Genomic DNA, 26,084 nt, shown 5'->3' on the forward strand with positions numbered 1-26,084 from the left:
CGGCCTCTGGAGTCACCATCCGCAGAGGGGGCGAGAGAGGGACAGAGGGTGCTCTCAACTTCAAGTGTTCAAGAAGGCTTGGACAATGGTGGTGGCCTCTCTGAGTGCAGGCAAAGCTGAGGATCCAGCCCATGATTATTGCTGCCTCCTCCTCCTCCTCCTCCTCCCCCTCCCCCTCTCTCTCCTCCTCCCCCTCCCCCTCCTAAAAATGTGTTCCTTTTAGTTGACTTCTGCCTTTGGAAGCAGGACAATGGCCTGGTTGAACTCTCTCGTTTATTTTCTTTTCACATTGCTGGATGTTCTGGCAGTGAATACCTCTGTAATTCTTCTTCTTTTTCTCATTTATCACAGTCAAACTACAACTTCAGGCAGAGGAGAGAGGAGTGGTGTCTATCAAGGGCGTGGGTGCGAACCGCTATCTCGCTATGAATGAAGACGGCAGGTTGTCGGCTTTGGTGAGTAATGCTTATCTGTTTCACATATTTCGCTGCAGTCGTCACTGATCTTCGGTTTACTACATTGAGTGTATGCAGGCATTTGGGAAAATGGAATTGTGGATATCACCCTCTAGGCATCAGCAGAGAGGTATTTAGCACAAACATTAGCACTTCAATATTTCACCCTATCTGACTATTTGTGGAAAATTTTGTGTCTCTGTTTTCCTCCCATTCTTGCTGTAGCATAGGTACATCTTTATGGGTAGAGAGCACCGGTCTGGTTTCTGGGTTACGTTCCCAAGCGCTTAGCTCAGTGTGTTGCACTCAGTAGGCATTCCCTAAGTAGCATGACGACTACTAAGACTGACCTTCCGAACACTCTCTTCCCTCACCGAGTTATGGCATATGCTGTTTAAATTTACTCTCAATTCTATAACTGTACAGGATGTTTGATAACTGTACAGGATGTTCAGGATGTAGCGACAAGATAATCAGGTCTCTCATATGGGGCTCACTGACCGAGTAGGAGGGAAAACAGATATTGAATCCCCATTTTACCGATGAGGGAACTGAGGCACAGAGAAGATAAGTGATTTGCCCTAATTCACACACAGCGGGTAAATCGTGGAGTGAATAGTGGAGCCGGGATTAGAAACCAATCCCGGAGAAGCAGCATGGCTCAGTGGAAAGAGCACGGGCTTTGGAGTCAGAGGTCATGAGTTCAAATCCCAGCTCTGCCACTTGTCAGCTGACTGTGGGCAAGTCACTTAACTTCTCTGTGCCTCAGTTACCTCATCTGTAAAATGGGGATTAAGACTGTGAGCCCCACGTGGGACAACCTGATTCCCCTGTGTCTACCCCAGCGCTTAGAACAGTGCTCTGCACATAGTAAGCGCTTAACAAATACCAACATTATCATTATTAAACCAGGTCCTCTGACTCCCAGGCCAGTGTTCTTTCTACTAGACCACACTGCTTCTCCCCTTGACTGATCTTCCTAAGACAAGTGTGCCATTTCTCTCCCTAAATTTTCCCTCTTCGCCCCTAGTTGTCTTCCCATTATGGATTCCCCGATGCCATTGATTGATCCAAACCCTTCTTGAACTTAGAGATATTTCAGCTGCAGATCAGGATCTCTTCAACTAGAAATAGGGTAGGGCGGTGACAGAGTAATCGGAGAAGGCCCCCTGGAAGAGGAGTGATTTCCAAAGGATGTTGAAGATGGAGAGAGAGCAGGGGTCTGCTGGATGTGAGGCAGGAGGGACTTCCCGGCAGAAGTGAAGGCGTAGGTAGGAGGTTAGCTGCGAGAGAGATGAGAACAAGGCCAGGATAAGGAGGAGAGAGAGAGAACTGATTGAGTGGCTTGAGGCCAAGAGTGGTGAGCAACCTTTGAACGTATCTGAGGGTTGGGGGAGACGTGCCCAAGACCACATCTTAGAAAAACGATCCAGGCGGCAGAGTGAAGGGGAGGATCTGTGGGGGCATGGATGGGGGTGGAGGGTGGGAGAGTCTAGGATGCAGGGGCCCAAGTCAAGCTGGGGTTTGACGAGACAGGATATGATATTGATATTGCGGTGTAGTGCTCCCTAGTAATTGTGTTTTTCTCACTCACCTTTGTCATTATTTTGGGGTACCCTGCACCAGTCACTTGTTGTAGAGAAGCTGCGTAGCTCGGTGGAAAGAGCACGGGCTTGGGAGTCGGAGGTCATGGGTTCGAATCTCGTCTCTGCCACTTGGCAGCTGTGTGACTGTGGGCAAGTCACTTAACTTCTCTGTGCCTCAGTTACCTCATCTTGTAAAATGGGGATTAAGACTGTGAGCCTTACATGGGTCAATCTGATTTCCTTGTATCTACCCCAGGGCTTAGAACAGTGCTCTGCACATAGTAAGCGCTTAAATACCAACATTATTTTATTATTATTATTATTATTATTTAAAGTGTCTCCTCATTTGGCCCGAAGAATTTAGTCCGATCTCTATGTAGACGAGAGAGAGGAATTATCTTAGAGCCTGCAAGTGGAAAAGCAGAGTAGACTGTGTGTAAATGCCCCACTCCTAGTGTCCTACCCACCAGGGTTTGCTGTAGCATTCCCAACAAGGCATTGACCTTTGGATGGAGGCCTCCGTCTCTTCAGGATATCGTAGCTTGAATGTGGAATCTGCAGATGAATCCAGCGGCCTTCATTCACTCTTGGCAGAGGGCTTCCTTCACCCAACTTCCCCTCACCCTGGATTTACCCCCTACATACCATAGGCGAGAGGGATTTGCCTCTGGGAGAGGGAGACACACACACAAACACACAAAAGAAAAGGAGAGTGTGTGTGGGTATGCTGGTTCATGGAGAATCAAAACAAGGGGCCCCTTTGGGTTATCCAGGAAAATTTAAAACAGCAATCTTGCTGAGGCCAAATTTCCCCATCTGCTACCCAGAATGGTAAAAGCCTTTTCCACACACCCAATGCTTTCCCATAATTTGTGGAAATTCTATTTCCTGTTTGCTAGTGACCCATCTAGTCATATTTTACCAATATATAGTCAGCAGGCCCAAGAGACTTATTTTCTTGATTTCATTCTTTTTTGTGTGGGGGCGACCGGATTCCCCCCTCTCCCCCAATATTAAATACTAAACTCCTCCATTAGGGTGTAAGGGAAAGAGCTTCTGTTGTACTTCTGTCCCCAGTGGGCCCTCAGTATATATCATTGCTTGTTTATGTAATAAATCTCTATGTCTCTCCCCCACACACCCACACCATTTTGTTTAGTAGTAGCAGAGGCCTTTATTGAGTGTATTTGTGCATCCACAGATGCTATTTTGTTTAGTGAACAGACATACATCCCATGATATAGCCTACCTTATGGAGAGAGGATGTGTTTACCAATGAATTCTCTTGCATTATACCCTCCCAAGGATTTAGTACAGTGCTCTCCACACGGTTAGTGCTCAATAAATACCATTTATTGAATTCAGCCATAATATATTAGTCCAGAGTGTTTCTTAACCAGTGACAATCTTTTGGGGGTCCCGCCACCAGCATACAACACCTCTCAGGTGAGTGCCGTGATCACAGAAGGTCTAAACTTATGGAGTTTCTCGGTGTTACTGAGGGCATGTTCTTATACAGGCAAAACCCATGCTATAGTTATAATGCCTGCCTTGAAACTGTAATTAGATAGTGAATGGACATATTGTGGACTGCCTTTTTTTCTGCACTTACATGTTATACATTGGGACCTGTCCTAAAAACCTCTTGAAAAATAAGCAATTCCTTTATGTATGGGCTGTATACGTATACTGTTGTATTAAACATCACTGAACTATCGTTTAATCTTAAAGTAAGGCAATACTTCTAAGTTCTAGTGTGATTATGAAACTTTGCCCGGGGCTACCAAGGTAGAGGCTTGTTCTACTGACTGTGGTCGTGGTTTTTCAACTGTAATGAATGTAGCATTTGTCTAATTTAGGGTGAACAGCCTCCTTCTTGACTTCGAGTACTTTGTAGCAGGCCAACTCCTTCTGAATCCCTCTGTTCCCTTTCAAACTCCATCATTTTTAGAAATTCATTTGCTGCCTTTGAAATTGATGCAAGATTCCAAATCTGAGCTAATGGTAAAAAAGACCACCTTTTTATTCATCTGTTTTGGTACCTTGCAGTGATTGTTGAGGTGTCAGACAATGGCGGTATCCCTGGAGGTATCCCTGGCTCGTATGCGTCGTGGAGTGGCTGTAGCTTGTAGCCTGGGGAATGCAGTATATATAGAGAGAGATTTATATATAAAAACAGCCAGCACATTCCACAGAATCTAGAGCTGCTGGCTAATTAAGGAAGATTATTCCAGCTGGCCAGTTCGTAATGGAGTCCTTTTGATGGGCTCACTTTTGGAAATGTCTGGTCCAGGGAGTGTTTAGCAGCTTTTTTTTTTTTTTTTTACCTGAGGACCATCTTACACATGGTCTCCAGTCTGTTCTGAATCTGAGCAAGGATGGGCCATTCAGCTCTCTGGCCCTGGAAGAACCCAGATCTTTCCTGCTTGGAAAAGGTTCCAGAACTCTATTTTCTGTGATGGCTGGTGTTTTGGCTTGGAAATCCCTTGTTACTGTGTTTTGCTTTTGTTGTTAGTCGTGGGACGTAACTTATCTTTGGGGGTCAGCTCGGCAGGTGTGAGTTCACAGTGGGAGAGGGCGAGACTTACAGGGATGGGGCGGTTGGAGACAGACACACAAGATTAAACTCCCTCTGACCCTCCTCCCTTTGGCCTCTTTTCCCTTTCCTCCCTTCACTTCCCAAAAAACCTGCTTATCACTCTGGCAGCTCCACATCCTGCTCCTTGATCTCTGGCAGCTGACTTGGGCTTTGTCTCCCCACTAGCTCAAAACCCTGGGCTGTGGGCTGCAAGCAGGTTGTCTGACTTAATTATGGTATTAAATTATGGTGTTTATCGAGCGTTTACTACGTACTGAGCACTGGGGTAGATACAAGATAATCAAGTTGGACGCAGTCCCTGTCCCACATGGGACTCAATGGCCTAAGTAGGAGGGAAGAGCATTTAATCCCTATTTGGCAGATGAGGAAGCTGAGGCAGAGAGAAGTGATTTGCAGGGATTTGGCAGATCCTCGATTAGAACCCAGGTCCTCTGAATCCCAGGCCCGGGTTCTTTCCACTAGGCCATGCTGCTTTCCAAGCCCTGGCAGCTCTTCCAAAGACAGTGCTCTGGGTCTTTACAGGCACCCTGGTACTCTGGGAGCTGCAGGGAGGGATTTCAAGGGCACCGATTGTCCCTCTTTAAAAAATATAATCTGGGAGAGGTACCAGAGGCCAGGGAAGCAACAGTGGGAGGAGATTATTATGGAGAATCTGTTTGGTTTCAGGACTGTTTTACTGAACCGAGAACAGTAGTTCACCGTTAAATCAGTGGCACTGCCAGTTCTTTCGTTTTTCTGATATGTGAATGCTGAATCCAGGCTAAATCAGTAACGTTCCATAGCAAATTGCTCCTTAATCCCATTTCAGCATTAGTCTTTGCCTTCCCTCTGGCAGATGCTCTGGGGATGAACAGTTTATGCATGTTTTCTTGGCCCGGATGACCCATTGCCACTGAGTGCCCTGGAATTTAGGAACCTAGGATTTTACACATGGACGAGGTAGCGACTCTGACAGGCCAATTCTCCCCTCCTGCTCAGACGGGGGTTGTATCCAACCTGATTATCCGAACATGGGAGACTAGGGTGAGGGGAAGTTGAATGAAGGAAGCTACAAGCTAATCTGGTTGGACACAGTCCCCGTCCCACATGGGGCTCACAGTGTCAATCCCCATTTTACAGATGAGGTAACTGAGGCACAGAGAAGTTTAGTGGCTTGCCCAAGGTCACACAGCAGACAAGTGGCAGAGCCAGGATTAGAACCCACGTCTTCTGACTCCCAAGCCCGGGCTCTTTCCATGAAGTCACGCTGGGTAAATCTCAGGGCAACCTCTTTCTCTCATCTTCCTCTCTCCCGGTTCCCCCTCCTTCCTTCCTTTTCCTCCCTCTTCTTCCCCATCTTCATCCCTCCCCCTCTCTCCCTTTCACTTGACAACTCCCGGTTCCTCAGCCCCCTCTGAAATGTAGCCCCTCTCTCATGTCGTTTCCCACAACTTAAGGATGTCTTTTAGTTCTGAAGCTTCCCTATCTGAGTGGAGGAGGGCCCAGGGATTCCCGGCCAACTCCTGGAGACCCTGACCTGAATTCCGAGGGAGCCAGTCTTGCCATGTCCATATTTAGGGAGGCTGGCTTCTCCCAGGAAACTGAATCATCGGTCAGCTTTGGTGTTCTGAGGTTCCTGGGCAGGCTAGGGAGGAAGAACTTGGGCTGAGTTTATGACTCCCTGATTCAGTCAACACGTTTAGGGTGAATCATGGGGCGTCTGCTGGGGGCTGGGTATATGTGTGAGGCGGGGAAATTGGGGAGGCCCCAAGCCAGTGTCTTTTTTAATCTGGCTTCACTTGGGTGAGCTCTCTTTGCAGGGTTGGAGAGCTTCAGTCTTTCCCAAATCTGGGCTCTGTCTTGTGGTTTCAGTTCTTTTTGGCTCGAATGACTGAGCTCCACTAGGGAGCTGAGAGGACCTGTCAGCCGGGGATTTTTCCATTGGTTGAGATGTGACTCCTTCGCCCGGAAGACCGAATGGCTGTGGTCGGCGGTCCCAACGCCGGAAGTCCGTCATCACTTCTGGGTTGTGGGCTGTGAGGCGTAAAGGCCACCGGCCTGTGTGTACAAAGTGATGGACAGCCTCCAATCCACTAGGAAGTTGCTCTCCGAACCAGCCAGGGAAGGGGAAAGCCTTCTGCTCTGTTAGCGATGATGGAATCTTTTATTGAGAATGATAGAAGAGTCTCACTTGAGTCACAAAGTCTTTGGGACCGACAGATCCTTTAGAAGAGAACTGATTATAGTCCTTACCCCTGGTTCGGGCGGTGTCTCCGGCATTCTCTCGTCCACGACAATCTCGTTTCTGCCGGAGCACTGGATGCAACCAAGTGAGCAGGTGGACAGAATTTAAATGGGCCTAAACCCATTTAGGGCCCAAGGAACTGCAGCACCAGGTCCTCGCTGAGCCGTTTCTGGTCGGGGCAGAAAAGCCCCCCAACTGTTGGCTTTTTGGCCTGTTTAGCTGTTTGAAACCTGTCCCCTCCCCAAATCTCTGCTCCCTCCCCCTTGGTCTCCACCCTCAAAGTGACAAGTAAGCAATCTCTGTCTTCACTCTTTCCCATTCTTTGCTAGAAGGAGCAACCTCCTTCAGGCCCGATGGGGTAACGGCAGGTAGTCTCTGCCTCCTGCCCCACTCTGGTCTTGCCTGGAGCCCAGGCATCCTGAAGGCAGAGCTATTCGCGCTCCGCTGCCCATTTTGGAGCAGGCCGTCGGGAACCACCTGCCCAGCCGAAGGTGAGGGATGTGAACGTTGGAGGGCTCCCGGCTGCCGCTGTCACGCGTTTCCCATCATCCAGCCCCATCCGGCCAGGCTGACCCCGTCAGCCGGCCCCCTCCGGACGTCAGCACGCAGCCCGTCCGTCTCGCACCAACGAGTCTGGCCTGGGCCGCGTCAGTCCCTGGATGAGGGGAGACTCCGGGGCCAGCCCAGGAAGTGGGGTTGGTGATTCAGTAGGAAGCGCGCTTCTCTCTGAGTCACCCCCCCGGCCCGGCCCCACGCGCGGCCGCTGCCCCGGGCACCGGGCCGCCCGCCACAGCCGGGTTCTTGTGCCGTAAAATGGGCGGTGGGAGCGCAGCAGGCCCAGAGCGCCAGGCCGGGCAGCACTCCCAAACCTTCTGGAAACAGCGGGGTTTAGCTCACGGCTCTCTGCCAACCCGGAGCTCTGGCTTCCCTCCTCTCTTCCTCCTTCTCCCCTCCTGGAGAGTCCGGCTTTCCAGTTCTACCCTGTGGTGGCGCCTGGATCGGCCTTTCCGAGTTTCGAGCGTGGTTTTGAGCCAGTTGGTCCAGTAGGGAGAGTGGAGGGCAGTCTGCCTTCCCTGCCCTGCAAACGAAAGGAACTTTAAAGCCCCCGGCACATTCGATTCTGAGTGCGGTCCCCGGGTTGAGACGGTGGTAGTTTGACCGTCCCCATCATGGGAGTTGCTGAGACACCCCCCCCACCAAATACACACCCTATTCCCAGCTTCTCCCGCTCTCTGATTAGGACGTAAGAACGTGGACAGGCAGGATGGCTCAGGGTTCGAAGCAGCTTCTTCAAGGTTTTTTCCTTCCTTCCACAAGCCAGAAAATCCCTGAAATCGCAACTATATTTAACTGCCAGAGCCTATATTTGGAGTCTGAAGTTGGATAGTTCCTTAATGCACAACAGATTCCTTATTCCACTCCTCAGAAGTGGCAGCTCTGTTGCTAAGAGCAACCAGAGGCTGGGACAAATATTGGGATTTCTGATTTCTTATGTACGTTCAAAAGAGCACTGGGTTGTTGATATTATTTAGGATGGGATTGGATGATGTTTTCTTCTTCTGTGATTTAAGGAACTCGTTACCTTAATCTCTGTCGTTACTGCAGAGAAACGGAGCTGGTCTTTCTCTTTCCCCAAAGCTCTGTTGTAGTGAGGTGGTCTGTCCAGCAGATCATTCTGGCAGAGAAAACCCAAAGCCTTAGTAAATACTAGAATTTATAACTTGTGTGGGACCACAAGAATGAAGTAGGAGAATGCTGTTGTTTCCGTGCTTGGAAAGAGCATATAACACTAATCAAAAATAAATTAAACTTAAAATATACATAATACTCAATAAACACAATAATAGATAAAATGTACACTGGTGAAGTCATGAAATTAATGGAAATGCTTATTCTAAATAATGAGCCCTTAATCTACCTAAAGATCACCCAGGAGAGGACTCCTGGGTCCTCCTAAATGAGAAAAGTGGGTTAATGTGACAATTGGAGAGCAATCAGTTGAAGATGATTAGGGAGGGAAGAATGGAGGGGGCAAGTGTTTTGATAAGGTGCAGAGGGATGAGGTCGGATGCCCAGGTGGGGGGTGGGGTGGATTTTGAGAGAAGGCAGGAGGTCTCTGGAGAGACTGCTGGGAAAGATGAAAGAGTTGAAAGAGGAGGAGGAGGGAGGGACGGTGGAGGGGCAGGGGCGATTTTAGGGAGATCACACTTGAAAGCACTTGACTAAGATGGAAAAGAACAGTATAGTAACTGAGCCTTGAGGGATTCACCCAGTTAGGGTGTGGGAGGCAGAGGAGGAGCCTGTGGAAGAGATTAGCTGGAGCCTCAGTTTAGGATTCCATTATTCCAGGTGTTAGCAGCCACAGAGAGGGGACAGAAGCAAAGAAATACAAGATGGGATGTAAAAAGGCTGGAGCCAGGCAAGGAGGAGGTGGAGGAAGTGAATGTGCAAACCTCTTTGGTCACCCACTAGGACTGTCCGTGGGAAGGTGAATTGGGCCTTGGATGGTCACACTCATAGGCTGTGTGCGTAGGTGTGTGTGTGTCAGAGAGAGAGAGAGTGTGTGTACACATGCATGTGTCAGAGAGCATACTCGGGCATATTCAATGACAGGGTTGTATGTCAGAATATTCTTGCTTCCTTGAAAGGTGGAGCTAAGGGACCTGAGGAAAGCTGAACAAGGAAACTGGAAAGCCAAACTTTGGGAATAGGAACCAGTGAACCAGTTGGGACCCTTTGAAAGTCAGTAACCTCTCTACCTGCTGCTTTCTCTGGCACGGCCTCTGGACTAGCTTCCTGCCTGCCTCCCGAGGAACTCAGAGTCTCAGGGAAAAACTTTGCTACCTGCCGTGAGTCCAGGCTTTTGTATACTGTATATGTAAGAAATGGGTCCGTTCTACGTACTTGGATTTGTGATCTTTGGGCATTTGATATTCACCACACTCCCAAATCCAAACCCCACAGCACTTATGTATGCTCTTCCAGATTATCTGTTATAAATTACTTATTCATATTCATGTCTGTCTCTCCCTCTAGATGGTAAGCTTGTTATTGGCAGGGAATGTGACTGCTAATTCTGTTGTATTGTACTCTCGTTAGCACCTAGTACAGTACTCACAAACAGCACACAGAAAGCCTCCATAAATAGTCGATTGATTGGCTCAGAAGCTTCTCGGCAAAGTTATAGGCCTGGGGGCTGTGCAGTTGGATGTGTAATTTGAGTTTGATTTCAGTGTTCAGAAAGAGAAAGCCCAACTCCTCTGTGTGATTCCCATCTATTTGGGAATGTAGAGCCAGATTGGGAATTTGTCTGTCAGGCGCCTCCTTTTCAGGGATCCCTGCCAGACCTGCTATATATTTTTTTTCAAAATGGACTTGTTAAAGTGCTTACTGTGTGGCAGGCACTGTACTAAGCACTGGGGTAGATACAAACTAATCAAGTTAGATGCAGTCTCTGTCCCACCTGGGGCTCACAGTCTTAATCCCCTTTTCCAGATGAGGTAACCGAGGTCCAGAGAAGAGAAGTGACTCACCCAAGGTCACACAGCAGACAAGCAGCAGAGCTGGGATTAGATCCCAGGTCCTCTGCCTCCCAGGCTCGTGCTCCGACCACTAGGCCAGGCCGCTTCTCGCTGCAGTCCCACGGCTCACAGTCGGTCTGAGTAGACCAGGGCTGGGGCCGGCGGGAAGACCCGGCCCTTCCTGCCGCCCTCCTCGAGCCCCGGCTCACCTTCCTGGCTGGGCCCGGAGCTGCTCACTCTGCAGGCAGGTGGATTTCTCTCGGGTAAGAGAAGCTGCGAGACTACAACTACGGTCCTAGGTGATAGGGTAGAGGCTGGAGGCAGGGAGAGGGGAGGGACTAAGGGCATAAATAGGTGATGCAATAATGGGGGAAATAGGGTGTGGGGATGAGAGCTGAGTTGTGGAAGGCTTTTTGGAGAAGATGTGATTTAAGCGGGACTTGGAAGACAGGACATTTAAAAAACAGCCTTCTGTGACCCTGCCATGGAACTTGGATTTGGCTCTCATCTTAAGGCAGTGCTCTGCACACAGTAAGTGCTCAATAGATACCATCTATCGATTCTCATCCCTCTCCCCCTTGCCAAAAGTTAAAGGGGCACTTGGATGGAGATGAGTTCTTCTTGGAATCTGGGTGAGGGGTCTGCCCACGGTTGGCAGCTTCCCCCTCGCCCTTCACGCTGGGGTTGAGACCGAGCTTCCTCGCTCCCCGAGTCTGCACCTTTTGCGTGCCGGTCAGGGTTGGTTTCCAGGGTGCCGTCACCTCCCTCCCTGGCCACGGGGACCTGCCCGCCTGCCTTAGCGATTATCAGAAGATCTCAGTCTCGGATGATGGTCTCGGATCTAATTTTATGAGTTTCAACTCACAGATTGGACAGCATACAATTTTTGAAATGTGGGTAAAGAATTTTAAAGTCGGTTCTTTTTTCTTTTCCCCCACCTCACCCAGGCAAAAGGTCCCCTGCAGAGACAGATAAAAATGAAAGCATATTTTTTTTCCACAGATGGGATGCATTTACTTGCTGCTTATGACCCTTTTTACTTAATTACAAAAGCTAATTTCAAGTCGTTGATTCGTGCAGTAATCGCCTGAACTTAAAATCCAGAACAGGAAGTCCTCAGATTTATGACAGGTGCTTCCTAATCCGAGTGGGATTTGCCAGGCAGTGACTACGGGCAAAGCACTGTTCTAGATATAAGGTAATCAAGTCAGACATGGTCCCTATCTTAAATGGGACTCACAAGAACAGGTACTGCATCCCCATTTTACAGATGAGGAAACTGAGGCCCAGAAAAGTGAAGTGACTTGCCCAGAGTCGCACAACAGGCAGGCGGCAGAGCTAGGATTAGGTCCCAGGTCCTCTAACTCCCAGGCTTTGGGGTTGTTTCCTCTAGGCCATGCTGCATGATGATGATGATGATGAGTCGTATTTGTTAGGTGCTTATTGTGGGCCAAGACCCTCTAGTAAAAGGTAATCAAGTTGGACACAGTCCCTGTCTAAGTAGGAGGTGAGAACAGGCATTAAAACCCCGCTTTACAGATGCAGAAACTGAGGCCCAGTGAAGTGATTCACCTAAGGTCATACAGCAAGTAAGTGGCAGAGCCAGGATAAGAACCTAGGTTCTCAAGTAATGTTTATTGAGTGATGCCCACTGATGAGTAAAACAAAACCAAGACACTTAATACATTCATGATGCTCAGAAACTTTAAAGGGGGAAGCAGGCATAAAATATTTACCAAAAGACTGATTGGAATAAATAACCAAATTTACAATTCACATACGGAAGTGCCGAGGATGGGTACGAATAAAGTGGGACATCCAAGTGGAGCTGTCCTAGAGGTAAGAGGAGATGGAGAGTAATAGTAATAATAATTGTTGTATTTGTTAAATGCTTACTATGTACCAGCCACTGTACTAAGCACTGGGATGGATACCAGCAAATTGGTTTGGACACAGTCCCTGTCCCACATGGGGCTCAGTCATTTTACAGATGAGGTAATTGAAGCCCAGAGAAGTAAAGTCACTTGCCCAAGGTCGCACAGCAGACTAGAGGGGGATCTGGGATTAGAACCCATGTCCTTCTGACTCCCAGGACTGTGCTCTATCCACTAGGCTACGCTGCTCCTCTTTTGGCCAAGGCTGGAGAGGTAAAAAGATAGAGGAGATAGGTGGGGCCAAGGGTAAAGCGGCTCCCAAGACAGAACCGGGTGGAACAACCACAGTTGGGGAACAAGACTGAGGAGGGGGACGAGAGGTGGGAGGACAAGCAAGGTAGCAGGGTAGTGCTCTGCCAGCAATTTAGAGGCCTGACACTGTGGCCTAGGGGAAAGAACACCTGGGTTCCAATCCCAGCACTGCTACTTCCTTGCTGTGTCGACTTAGGCAAGTCACTAAGTTTCATAGTTACCTCAGTTTCCTCATCTGGAAAATGGAGGTAAAATGTACAGTTTACCTCCATTTTAGACTGTGTGCTCCACCCAGCTGGGCCAGGAACTGTGCCCTACTGGACCATATTCATGATCTTGTCTCGTCTTATGCTAGCAACCCATAGTGACTCCATGGACACATCTTTCGCAAAACGACCCACTCTCCATCTGCAGTCGTTCTGTTAGTGTATCCATAGAGTTTTCTTGGTAAAAATACAGAAGCGGTTTACCTTCTTCAACACAGTAAACTTGAATCTCCGCCCTCGACTCTCCCATGTCGCTGCTGCCCAGCACAGGTGAGTTTTGAATTGTAGCAGATTGCCTTCCACTCACTAGCCACTGCCAAATCTAGGAATGGAATAGGTAGGCCTCTGCTTGACTCTCCTTCCATAGCTGAGGTTGGTAGAGTACTGGAAACTCTCCAGGTGTGATCCTGAGAGGGGGATTCATTATCTACCCCACTATCACATAGTAAGCACTTAACCATTCAAATAATTTTTTTTTAATTCAAGGAGGAGGGGTCTACAATGTCAAAGGCACCTGAGACCAGGAGAGCCCTTTGGAATTGGCTATAAGTCACCTTAGAGAGAGTGCCCCTTCAGTCGAGGGAAGGAGCTGAAAGCCCAAAATTGGGTGCTTAATAATAGATGAATAAAACAGCAGCTACATTAATATATAACTAGCAATCATTGTGACACAAAACTCTAATGAAGTTAATGTAATATAAAAAATATAGTACTGTACTGTGCAATGTGCCTACCAATGATCTAGCCGAAAGAGGCTCATGGGTAGGTCTAATTGGGTACATTTACCCAGGTTTGTCTATCCCTTTAAGGCAAGCAGAAGTGCAGGCAGGAAAAGCCAGAAAGAGCAATGGAGTTATTTCGTTGCAAAAGCCCTGTGGATCTAAAAAGGGGAGGCTGAAGAAAAGAGAGGTGAGCCCAGAAAAGTGACAAGCCACTGCAGAATGGTAAGAGAAAGAGGAGGTAGGGGAGAAAAGTGGGGGAGAGGGAGGAAAAAGTGAAGGGAGAGACAGATGAGGAAGAGAATAGAACAGAGAGTGGAGTTAGATACAAAAAAAAGAAAGGGGGGGAGGAATGGAAAGAAATGGAAAGGGGGAGAGAAAAAGAGAGGTGACGAGAATCAATGAGGAGGGGAGGGGAAAGAATACAGTGGAGAGAGTGGAGAGAGGCAAAAGAGGAAAAAACTAAAGCAGAAGAGAGGCGCATCAGGAGAAAGCGAAAAGGGAGAGGGAAGAGAGGAAAAGAGCAGAGGTAGAGAGGCTGAGGAGAAAGAAAAACGATGGTGGGGCTAAAGGGAAGGAGAAGGGACACAAAGAGGAGGGATGGGTAGAGAGGAGAAAAGGGAGAAAGACAGTAGAAAAAACGAAGAGGAGGAGAGAGAGGAAAAAGGAGAGAAGTAACCAAGAGGAGGGAGAGAGGAAAGATGGGAGATAGGAGAAAGACAAAGTGAGGAGAAAGCAGGAGAGGAAAAGAGAGGGAGAGGGGAGAAAAAGAAAGGAGAGAGAGGAGAAAGAAAAGGAGAATAAGATATGAAGAAGAAAGGACAGGAGTAGAAGAGGAAAAAGGAGAAGGGAAAGTGAGAAGAATGAGAATAGAGGGGATAGAGGAGAGAAATGAGAGACAGAGGAAGGATGAAAAGAAACAGGAGAACTAGAAATGAGGAAGAAGAGAACGACACAGAGGAAGGCAGAAAAACAGATGAAATGTGAGAATGTGAAAGGAAGAGAGGACAGGAGCAAGAGCAGAGAGATGAACGAAAGGAGAAAGGGGAAATAAATAGAAGGAAGGACAAAAGATGAGGTAAGAGAAAGAAAACAGGAGAAAGGGACAATGAAAGAGTGTAAGAAAAGTGAGAGGAAGAGAGAAGATGGGAAATTAATAAGAGGATAAAGAGAAAAAGGCAAAAAATAGAAAGGGGAAGCAAAAGACAGGAGGAAGAGAGCAGTAATAATTAGAAAGAGGAGAGAGAGAAGACAGAGGGAAATGCAAGACAGGGAGGACAATGAGTGAGTAGAGAGAAAGGGAAGAATATGGACAAATAGAGAATAGGAGAAAAGAGCATAAGAAAGTGGAGAAAGAGGGTTGAGGACAAAGGAAAAAAAAGAGAGAAGGAAGAGAATCAAAGGTTTGTATTGACACTTACTGTGTATAAAGCACTCTACAAGTCCTTGGGGAAGTACAAAACAGTAGAGTTGGTATTACCTGTAAAAAATGGGGATGAGACCGTGAGAACACATGGGACAGGGACTATGTCCAACCAAATTTCCTGTATCCACCCCAGCGCTTAGCACAGTGCCTGGTGCATAGTAAATGCTTAATATATACCATAATAATTACTGTGTGTTCCCTGTCCACAGGGGGCTTACAGTCTTGAGGGGGAGACTCACTTTAAAATAAATTACAGATGGGGGAAATATGAGCATATAAGGATATTGGCACAAGGCACTGGGGTGAGTATCAACAAGGTGAAGGGGTACCCACTACACAGCCTAGTGCAGATGGGAGGTAGGATACAGGAAATGAGGGCTTACTCAGGAAAGTCGTTTTCAAGGAGATGAGAATTTTGAAGATGGGGTGAATGGAGGACTGTCGAATATAAAGAGGAGAGAAAGGAGACAGGAGAAAGCAGATAGGATTTAAGAGAGGTGAGAGCAAGCAAGGGGAAAAATAGAGACAGGGATCAGAACAGAAAGAAGATAAATCCGAGACGAATAGAAAAAGAGGGAAAGAGAGGAGAATGGGTTAGAAAAGGGAGAAAGAAATGAGAAAGAGAATTAAAGGAAAGAGCGAGAGGAGAGGAAGGCGAGCAAGGAAAGTATAGAGGAAAAAGGTTGAGAGGGAATTACAGGGAGAAAAGAAAGGAAGAGAAGAGAAAGAATTACAGACAGGAAAGGGAAGGAAGAGAGAATGAGAAAGGGGTGAAGATAAAGTGGAGAGACAAAAAGGGAAGAAGGAGAAAATGAAAGAAGAGATGGGGAAAGGGAGGGGGACAGAAGAGGAATAAAGAGACAGAATGGAAAGGAATGGGGGGAAGAGAAAGGAAAGAGAAAAAGAAAAAGATGAGAGAAGGAGCAGAAAGAGAAGAAAGAAAAATAAAGGGGGAAAAGTGATAGAGGAGACACAGGGTAGGGCAGAGAGGAGAACTAGAGGAAGAAAAAGAATTAGAAAGAGGAGAACAGGATCGGGGAGGGAGAAAGAGAAAAAAAGGACAGTTAAGAGAGACAAAATCGGAAAAAGACAGAGAAAGGAGGAAGTGAAAGAGGAAAAGGAGGGGGGAGAGCAAGATGGGGCCAGGGGCCGGAGCTTGTGCTGGTGGCGCCGCAGCATCAACAATAAGATGTGCAGACCCCAGCAGAGCAGCCCGAGGGCCGCAGCTGAGGTGGCTATTGCCCTTTCACCCAGGGGGAACCCCTTGGTAGCCCCGGGCATCTCCTTGCCCCCAGCAGCCACAAAGCTGGACACTGGGGGCAGGGCCTGTGGCCGCTGCCCTCATCCACCCAGAGCAGGGAGGAGGGGGAGCAGCAGTGCACACTGAGCAGATCACAGGGGGCGGAGGAGAACAGGAAAGCTTGGAGGAGGCAGTCAGGGAATACTCACCTTATGATCTGCTCTCCCCAAGGCAGATCCTATGGAAAAAGTCCAAACTGCTGTAGTGCTGTACTGTACAGCTCAGATGCAAAGCGCAGGACCTTAGAGGAAGAGAATAACTCTTTAGAAATAAACGGGATCTACAACAAACAGAAACTCCTAACCACTGGCTTTAAATCAATCAGTGGTATTTACTGAGTGCTTACTATGTGCAGAGCACTTAGGAGAGAACAACAGAATTAGCAGAAACATTCCCTGCCCATGTCGACAGCTCACCCTCTCCTAACCTCACCTTTCTTCTCTCCTACTACAACCATTCCACGCGCTTCACTCCTCTAATGCCAACCTACTAACTGTACCTCCACCTCGTCTCTTCCTTGCTCCCCTCCTCTGGCCTGGAATTCCCGTCACTCTTCATATCCAGCAGACCATCACTCTCCCCATCTTTAAAACTCCTCCAAGAAGCCTTTCTATACCCTGACCTAGGCACTTGAGTCTATACCCCTTAAGCATTTTGATACTAACCCCATCGCTATACTCTTCCCCTTCCTTGATAATGTCATTCGTTTCAGTGTCTGTCTTCCCCTCAGTCTGTAAGCTCCTTGTGGGCAGGGATCATATGCCTTTTACAGGCAGGGAATCTGCCTGCCACTCTGTTGCCCTCTCCCAAGCACTTAGTACAGTGCTCTGGGCACAGTGAGTGCTCAATAATTACCACCGATGGCTTGACTGATTAACTGAATGGAAGGAGCGGCTTTCCCACTTTGTTGGCAGAAGACATAGGGATGGTGAATGTGCCTGAGTCTCTCTAGGGCTGAGTTACTCATCCCCGTGTAATATATAGTGTAGCACTACAATGGGCCTGTGGATGCTGCTCCAACAGACGAAGGGTCTAACTCCCTGGGGTGGGGTCTGCATAAGCCTAAGTGTTTCCTTTCCACCTGCAGAGGCCCTCATAAAGAAGAAAGCGCCTCAGTAATTTGTCTAGTTTCTCCACTTCTTGAGAAGCCCTTGTCTTTTACCTTCCTCACAGAGAGATTGGGAGACTGACAGAGGAAATAAAGTAAGGCATCTTGAATTCTTATGGGGACATTCCTACCTCACTAATGCCATCTGGAATGTCTCAGCACCCAGACATTGACAAAATGGTTGAGGAGAAAGAAAATAAGCCCAACTGTACAGTGAATTTCCATCCAGTTGAATGTTTCTGAAAAGGTCTTTTCGGTTTTGGAAAGGAGGTTTTTAAGGTTAGTTTTCCCTTAGCTTTCTATGAAGGTTCAAGAAAGCAGACATGAGGTGGAAAGGAGGGATGGATGCTGGCTAAGGAAAAGTGCCTCACTTACCTCTCTTCTGGTTTCCCTTTCTGGATGGAATATGAATTAGAAAAGTTCCAAATCTTTGTTTTTTCCAGTCTGGAGTATTGTCATCATGAGTCTGGAAACCGTATCCAACCGATGCCATGAGACGCTGCTGGAAAGATTTACAGTCAAGTTTTGCAAATCCAAATAATCCAGAAACGCTTTGGTGACAGCACCCTAAAGTCCCTTGGGAGAAGTGTGTCTATGTCAAGATAAATCTGGTTAGCCAATTTTATTTCCAAATACCTTTGGAAACACTGACCGAATGGTCTTCTGTTTGCAAATAACACATTCAGGAGAGTAAGAATACAACTGTGGTACATCTAAGTGCTTACTGTGTGCCAAGCACTGTATTAAGCACTGGGGTAGATACCAGACAATCAGGTCCCACATGGGGCTCACAGTCTAAAGTAGGAGGGAGAATATGTATTGAATCTCCATTTTGATATGAGGGAACTGAAGCACAGAGAAGTGACATGACCTGCTCAGGGTCACACAGCAGGTGCATGTTAGAGACAGGATTAACACCCAGGGCCGCTGACTCCCAGGCCCATGTTTTTTCCACTAGGCAACACTACTTCTCTGTTGAGAGGATCCAAGAGGAAGGGTCTTCTTCCTCCTCAGCTTGCTGTAAAACCATTCCGGGAAGAAACAGTGTGCCAGAATGATACAGCAGTTCCTTCAATCAACATTCAGTGGTATTTACTGAGCACCCCCTGAGCATCAATCATTATACTAAGCGCTTTTCAACACTACGTAATCAGGAGACCAGGCTCAGTCTAGAAATGATCCTAGGTTACCCAGGCCCTACACAGAGGCGGGAATTAGAAGGAGTAGACCTATTTCAAGTCCACCCTTCCCTAGGGCCAGTGGCTTGCATGCTTTACTCACCAAAACGGCATGACTCTGGGCAGAGAGCTCTCTGTGACCATCTCACTTTTCCCAAGCCAAATCCTTAACTCAAATATTTAAACTGAGGAAGGTAATGAGAAAACATCTTCACTTCGGAGTAAAAGCAGTTCTTTCACAGTGTGCTTTGACTGTCTTTATGGGGATCTTTAGAGAAAAAAAGGCTTTGCTTTAGATTTCAAGCCCTAAACTTTCCCACAACATTGAATCCCCTCCAATGTTTTTTAAAATGATCATTTGCTGTTTCACAGGGTGAAGTTGCTCTCTGCAAGTAATGGGTTTCTGAGTGCCAATACTGTTATGGGCATACAAGCGCTGATTTTTTTTTTTTCCTTGTTCCTTTAGCTGCAGAAGACCTTGGGAGGGGCCAGAGGAGGCTACGCAATACACAACTGTATTTGATCAAAATATGATTCTTTACTTTTTCCAAAGAAGGCTATTCCCCCCACTATTTGCGTAAAATTGGAGAGCAGTAAAACCCTGGTGGAGCAAGGAAATATAAATGTTTGCCTATTTCCTAACTGCATGTATATACAAGCAAGTTAAATGGGAGGCTGAAGTAATTTTGAATAATAATGATAATTGTGGTATTTGTTAAGCACTTACTATTTGCCAAACACTGTTCTGAAGTCAACTGGGAAATTTAAAGATGGAGAGAACAAGGGCAGGCCAGCCTGTTGAGCTCCTAAGCATCTGGCTTTGCTGAGGAGAACACTCTGGCGCAGTTCCCTGCGGGACACAGTAATGCAGTTTGTTTTCCAGGGCAGGGCATGTGTTTACTAAGCAGAAAAAGCTGAGCGCACCAAGCCCTCAGTCCAGCCCGCAAGGGTGCCCTGGGATGGCGGAGGGTAGGACAGGGCTTCGAGCGCAGATGAACCCCCTGCCCTGCTGGGTGGTCTTCCCTGGGGGCCGGGCCGCCTGCCCCACCGCTGGGCCCACCCGAGACAAACAGAGGCCCCGGAAGGGAAGCTGTGGATCCTTTAGCCATAGAGTGCTCCTCGGAGGGAGGCCAAGGGCACCGTGAAGGATTTGAAGGATGCCTGCCTGACCTCGGTTTCCTTGTGTGAGTCTCTGAAAACGGGGATGGCTTGTCTCCCTGAAGCCTACGGCCTTGTCCTCTTAAGACAGCAGTGATCGAGGGGGCCAGATGGGCACGACCCATTCGTACCTCTTCTCATTTATAATCGGGGGAGGAGTGAAAGCCTTAGAACCGAGTGGTTGTGACTTATTTTTAATTATTAAAAACTGGGCCAGCAGGGGTCAAGCAGTTCCTGGCAAGGGAGCATGAGACAAGTTCTTAATTTTACTTCTGTTAAGCAGTTGAAAGGACAAACAGACCCAGAAAATAAACTCATACATTCTGTTACTAGCACTTAGTATCACTCATGCCAAAAACTAATAGAGTGCACATTGTTTGTTCCACATTAACTATCACTGAATGATTGGAAATTTGAATCTTACATGTAATGAGATACTCTGGTGACGGATGATGCCTGCCATTTTCCTTAAATCTAGGTGGCAAACCGCTTCAGCCACTAGAGGGGAAACTGCTTGTGGAGAGAGACTGGGCTTGGGACTTCTGATGGGTCGTCCCAAGCAAGTACATGGCCCTCAGTAGGGGCCTAATAAATACTAAAAAAGGTGCAACATTCATGCACCACTTTTGGGGGTGATTTTTTTTTCATGCCAAAGAATTCTATTGTGACAGATATTGTAGTTGGCACTTAGGTTCGTTCATTTTCTGGGTCCCTCACTGGGTCTCTGACTGCCTCTTTCCCACCCCCTATAACAAGGTTATACTTCTGTCTGTCATATCTGCCCACCTGGTTCTACTCTCCCAGGTCAGAGTATCTGGAGCACAGAAATGCTAATCTTTTCTTTTGGTTTCAGAAATGGGCAACTGAAGAATGTTTCTTTTTTGAACGCTTGGAATCCAACAACTACAACACATACCAGTCACGGAAACATTCCAATTGGTACGTGGCACTGAAACGAACTGGACAGTGTAAGCTCGGCCCCCAAACGAGACCAGGACAGAAAGCCATCCTTTTCCTCCCGATGTCCGCCAAGAGCTGATTGACTGTACCTGCATCACCTAACTCTGACACCACATCCATGGGAAGTAGCTTACAGTGGAAACACGAGCAAATTTTTTTTGTCAAATTTGGACAATACTCAACAAAATAGTTACAAATAACCTTTAGGAATGAACCAACCGTAATTACACCATTAGGCAAATATGAAAGATAAAGTATTTGGGAAAAACTACTTAGAAATTTATAACTAATCACCACATCTACTTTCTACTTGGCGAATCCTACTTAGTTATGATTTGTGCTTTAGGTTTTGCTTTTTCTTAATGGACTCTAAAGGATGTGCTTTTTACAGAAATATTTACCCTTAGAGAAATAATATAATTATAATTATAATATATCCATAGATCTTAGCAAAAGAAGTAAATGTTTAATCATCACCGAAACAAAAATCCTTTAAAAAGGCACACGTTAGTTCTAGATGTAAAGCTTTTAAATTATTAATACACAAATGTGAATTATTACAGTCCTGCTCTACGTTCCCCTCCCAGCCCATTCCCTGTTGCTATTTCTAGAATCAGCCAGTGTAAACTGCTGGGCCTCCTCTCAATCATCAGATCCTTCTGTCTCCATAAGGCACAGGTCTAAACTGTTCAGCTAGCAAATCTGCACTTTGTCCCTGGTTCTGTTTACCAGGACACTGAGATTCCTCTGCCCATGGGTGTGTTGATAAAATTCTATTTTGAAGAAGGAAGGCCACAAGACAGAGGCTAGACTCATCAGGACTTCTCAGAAGCTCCCATCTCAGATTCAGAAGGGACTTGACTCTAACTTGATTCCAGTCTCTGCAGAAACCTCCCCAACTGCCGTACTTCCAGGGGGAACTGAAAAATGTAGGGTAGAATACCTTAATGGGGAACGTGTGTTTCAGTCCTCATCTCAGTTTTTCCACTGAGGAGGCCTCTGTTATGTGCAGTGGTGAAAATCACCTTGAAGGCACAAAGCTTTAAAATGCTTGGCGGGAGCAGGCTTGGTTCTTGCACTTTGAAGAACGACAGACTGTTGGATTGTCTTCAGTTCCCCCGGAAAATGACTGACACTACAAAATGATTTTCTTCATATGGCATGAATGTAACAGCGCCTTCCTGAAATGGCTATTCTTGGAAAGATTTTAACCTAAACAAGACACACAGCTTTATATGTTTCTCTCCCCCGAGTCAAGACAGTATGAAACAACTTCAGCAATTTCCCATATCACTTCTTGTCTAACATCTATCAATCAGTCCATGGAGGACTTGCATGTAAATGTCCACACTGACGTAACCCTCTCCGGGTCAGATCCTGAAGTATGGAAGCGTGGGACGGCTGCAAATCAATCCAATTGAAGAATGTTTTCCAACATCTCTGGATAATCTGGATAAATACAACTCAAGACTGTAAACTCGTTGTGGGCAAGGGAACGTATCTACTGACTCTGTTGTATTGTAGACTCCAGTGCTCTGCAAACAGTAAGCAGTCAAAAAATACCCCTGATTGACTGATTGATATAACAATCACATCAGATTCAGTCCCTGGCCAATACGGGGCTCACATCTAAGAGGTAAGGAGAGCAGATATCTTATCCCCATTTTGCAGAGAGGCCAAGTATTATGCCCGAGGTCACAGAGCTGGGCGGGAATCTGGGGTTCCCATCCATAATGCTCTTTCCACCAGGCCACACTGCTGTACTATTACTACACAATACTTTAAGCAGAACTGAAGGCATTAAAAGAGGTTTCTATTCCTCTTTAAGTTAGGAAAGTTATTTGGTTAAACAAGATTTGTTCCCAACTTTTTGAAAACTCTTTGCTTTTCATTATAGCAGAATTCTCAGTGTTCGCCTACAAGGACGCTTGCTAAATTTCAACCAAAATCTCCACAGAAGTGCTCTATATGGTCTAGACTATTGGGAGCAGCTGCTACCTTTTCATGAAATATTTTTAAATGGCCCGAGGCCTAGTCGGGAGCACTTTTTACATTTTGTCATTGCTAGGCCACAGACCAGAACAGATCCAGTCTTGGCTTCTGGAAAACCCAGGTTTGGGGAAAGTTATTCTCCACTTGAGTTAACTGTCCTGCTGCTGTTCAGAGTGCAGAGCCGTCCCCAGCCCATTACCAACGTCAATCAGGACACAAAACTGGGTGAATAAGAGAAAAGAAATGCATATTCTTTCTTTTTCCCTCTACTCTGATACTGGGGACCAGTGGACTTCAAAGAGATTATTAATATGTCACCAAGAACAGTCAGCCCTAAACCAAAGAGAGGAAACCTGGCTAACCTGAGCTTTTTTTTTTGACAGTATATTTGTTTTATTGTTCCCTTATTGCAGATTATTTTAATGTACTGTAAATTCACTGGCAATACCATTTGAAATTGTGAGTTTGGAGAGCAAATGGAAAATCACACTCCCTTTTTATGATTATTTTTTGCCTCTCCTTAGATTTATTTCAATACGATTTTTGGAGAATCTAAAAAATAAGATGTTGTTGCGGTTACGGTAAATTATATATAACAATGGTGGGAGAAACACTGCAGAATGAAAGCATCCCCTCTTATTTCCCATGGACCTGTGTGCATTGATGTTTGGTGACCCCCATCACTGCTACCTTGTCTCTGGTAGACCTGAGACTTCATTCAGTGTGTCTGAAAGGGGCACTTTCCCAACATTAGTAGTTTTCTCCTTCAGGAGAGGGCAACAAAGACACTTTAGAGAAGCTCTCAGCTTCCTTGCGAACTTTCAGGGAATTTATTCCCAAGGATTTGGCTTTTCCTTCTCTTCTACAGGCACCACCCCACCATGTAAATATAAGTACCATATGCTTATGACACTGCTATGCATGTTTATAAACTGTACAACAAATTTCAAGAACACAATAATCTTTCTGCTGCAATGTCTTTTTCCAAGTTCTGACTGGTTCACAGTAGGAAAGAAGAGGAAAACTTGGGACAAAGTATTCTAAAAGCCAACTAAGTTTCTCATTTTCCTGCGTCGGATTCTAAATCAGTCTTTATTCCTGGGTTTGAGACAGAAGTTGCATCGGGCACAGTAAGCAATATTCATATGGATCCATGAATGGCTTTTGATAGTGCTTACTGTGAACTCTCACTGGCCTCTCTGGGACATTTGGTAGATAACTTCAGAGATATTTACAATACAACTTTGTTAGACTAAACTCCCTCAAGTGCTTGGTACAGTGCTCTGCACACAGTAAGTGCTCAATAAATACCATTTATTGATTGATTCATTGAATAAGCACTCCAAAAAAAATCATTGGATAGTTTAGAAAAGAATTTAATTTGCCTCTCAGATACAGGATCCAGAATGCTGTTTTCAGGGTTGCGGAGGCCCGTTTTGGCATTCCTCTTGCTGAATGGGACAAAATGCTAGGAGCGGTAGAAAAAGGATCACTAACTAAGGATCAAGCTTGCCAAAAATGAAGTTTGTATATGCTAAAAGTAAAATCTGAAGTAAAACTAAGCTCAGTTCTCCTGTATAGCTTTACAAGAAGATGCTTCTGTAGGTGAGGTAGATATTAGGGTCCTGTTTGGGAGATGGTTGAAATCCACAGAAAGATCAGTCTGTTTGATATGAACTCAGTTCATTTCCCTGCAAACTTAGTGATCAAATGTCAGTGTAGTACAGAAGACTACATCCACCTCAGCTCATCGCCTAGCAATGTTTGTCATTTCTTTTTAACATCTTACTTCGGGGGATTTCAGTCTGCCAAGTTGCAGGATATTCTAAGCAGCAGAAAAACCAAGGAGATGCATTCCAAAAGATCAGTATGATAAACCGAAATGTCACATACACAGTGTCCTTTCCCTCTTCATTCGGACCCACTCCATAATTGGAAGTTAGCTGGCAGGTCCTTAGAAATGTTCCAATCTGGGCCCCCATTTGTGACCTGGCTAGGGAAAGTCTGAATTCCTTCAGTTGATTGTGGCCCGTATCAGGATACGAATCAGCAAGCTTAGGTGCCAAGTCCAAGGGGGAGGCAGCCCCCACCACTCTCTGGGCAGGACTTCCCTTCTTGTTCATTCCTGATCCTAATGAGACCTGCCAGTTTCCACTAAGGGGGGGGAGGGGGAGGCTGAAAAAGCCAGCCTGTTGGCCTTCTGAAGCCTGTGCCCTCCCCCTCAGTCCCCTCACCAATCCTACCCTCGCTAAGCTCCTCTCTTCACAATGAGAAGGTGGCACATCTAAAAATCTCATGAGTATTTTCTTTGGGGCATTTGGAGAGGCCTCCCGGGGCTGCCTCTCCACTTGCCTCCCAGAGTTAAAAACCAGAACTCCTTATTTCCCCTCCCCACCAAGGGAATGGGGCCGGGGGCGGCAGGGGGGTAATGTTCCTGGGCACTTTCCCTGGGGGGGGGGGGGGCGGGGGAGGCTACAAGCAGATTCCCTCACAGCCTTTCAGGAGGAAGGGTTTTCTTTCGATAGAAACTGTGTGGGGGTTTTAGTTGATGGGGTTCAAAAACTGCTTTGACTGAAACAAAGGAGGGAAACAGCTCCTGAATGTCTGGAATTATTTTTTTCCCCATGTTTGCTGCTAGGTGACTAGTTAAAGAAATAGGGAATTCTTAAAGAAGCTGCTACAAACAAGATATATTCTGAATAATCTTATATTTAACCATCAATGTATTCTACTTTGAAGTGTCACCTTAAAATTCACCCTTGTAGCATCAATTTAATCAGCAAACTGATATTATGGATGTATTACAGTTGTATTCTTAAAATGATTTATGTAAAGTATAATTGCTTTTCAAGCTCGAGTGAATAAATAGATTTATAATTTTAACCCGGCTCATGCCTCTCTCTCTCCCCTCATTCCCCAGCCCTCAAGCGAAGAGTCTCAGGAGCCCATTTCGGCACTGTTTCTCTTTTTTTAAAGTTCTTTACCTTTTATTGCTGTTGGTGGCAATGAGGTAACCTCTGAGAAATGAAGAGGGTTTTTTTTTTCCCTTATTAAAACGTGGGTCTACCCAGCGGTCATTATTGTAGATACAGCTGTGCACCATCCTAGCTTACCTGCCCAGATACTTTCAAAGCCTTCCAGACAAGAACAGTCTCACTCTGGGGCAGGGCTGGTCACCCAGGGTGGCAGAAATGACCTCTCTTGCAGACACTGACCCGTGGTTTACACGGTCTATCTTCTTTGAACTTGCCCACGCTGATAAAGATGGACATGCCCGGCTGCCCAGGCTGGTGCAGACCAGGGTGGCTGCTCTACTGTCCTGCTGCAGACTGAAAAAGCTCCTAAGTGAGTGGTTCATTTCGGGAATTCTGGGAAACAGCGTGGCCCAGCGGAAAGAGCACAGACC

The 26,084-nt window shown here is 46.5% G+C and overlaps 1 protein-coding gene across 1 annotated transcript in view; it reads left to right on the top strand.

The window, feature by feature from the left end:
• Positions 1–25,561, top strand: part of FGF2 (fibroblast growth factor 2) — a 48,659-nt gene extending 23,098 nt beyond the window's left edge. The window contains exons 2-3 of the mRNA XM_029076753.2: positions 352–455; positions 20,580–25,561. Of these exons, the coding sequence (XP_028932586.1) occupies positions 352–455; positions 20,580–20,765 (290 nt within the window). The 3' untranslated portion in view covers positions 20,766–25,561. The remainder of the gene's footprint in view (positions 1–351; positions 456–20,579) is intronic.
• Positions 25,562–26,084: the final 523 nt, after the last annotated feature.

Source organism: Ornithorhynchus anatinus, chromosome 12 (assembly GCF_004115215.2).
Source record: "Ornithorhynchus anatinus isolate Pmale09 chromosome 12, mOrnAna1.pri.v4, whole genome shotgun sequence".
Taxonomy (NCBI): Eukaryota; Metazoa; Chordata; class Mammalia; order Monotremata; family Ornithorhynchidae; genus Ornithorhynchus; species Ornithorhynchus anatinus.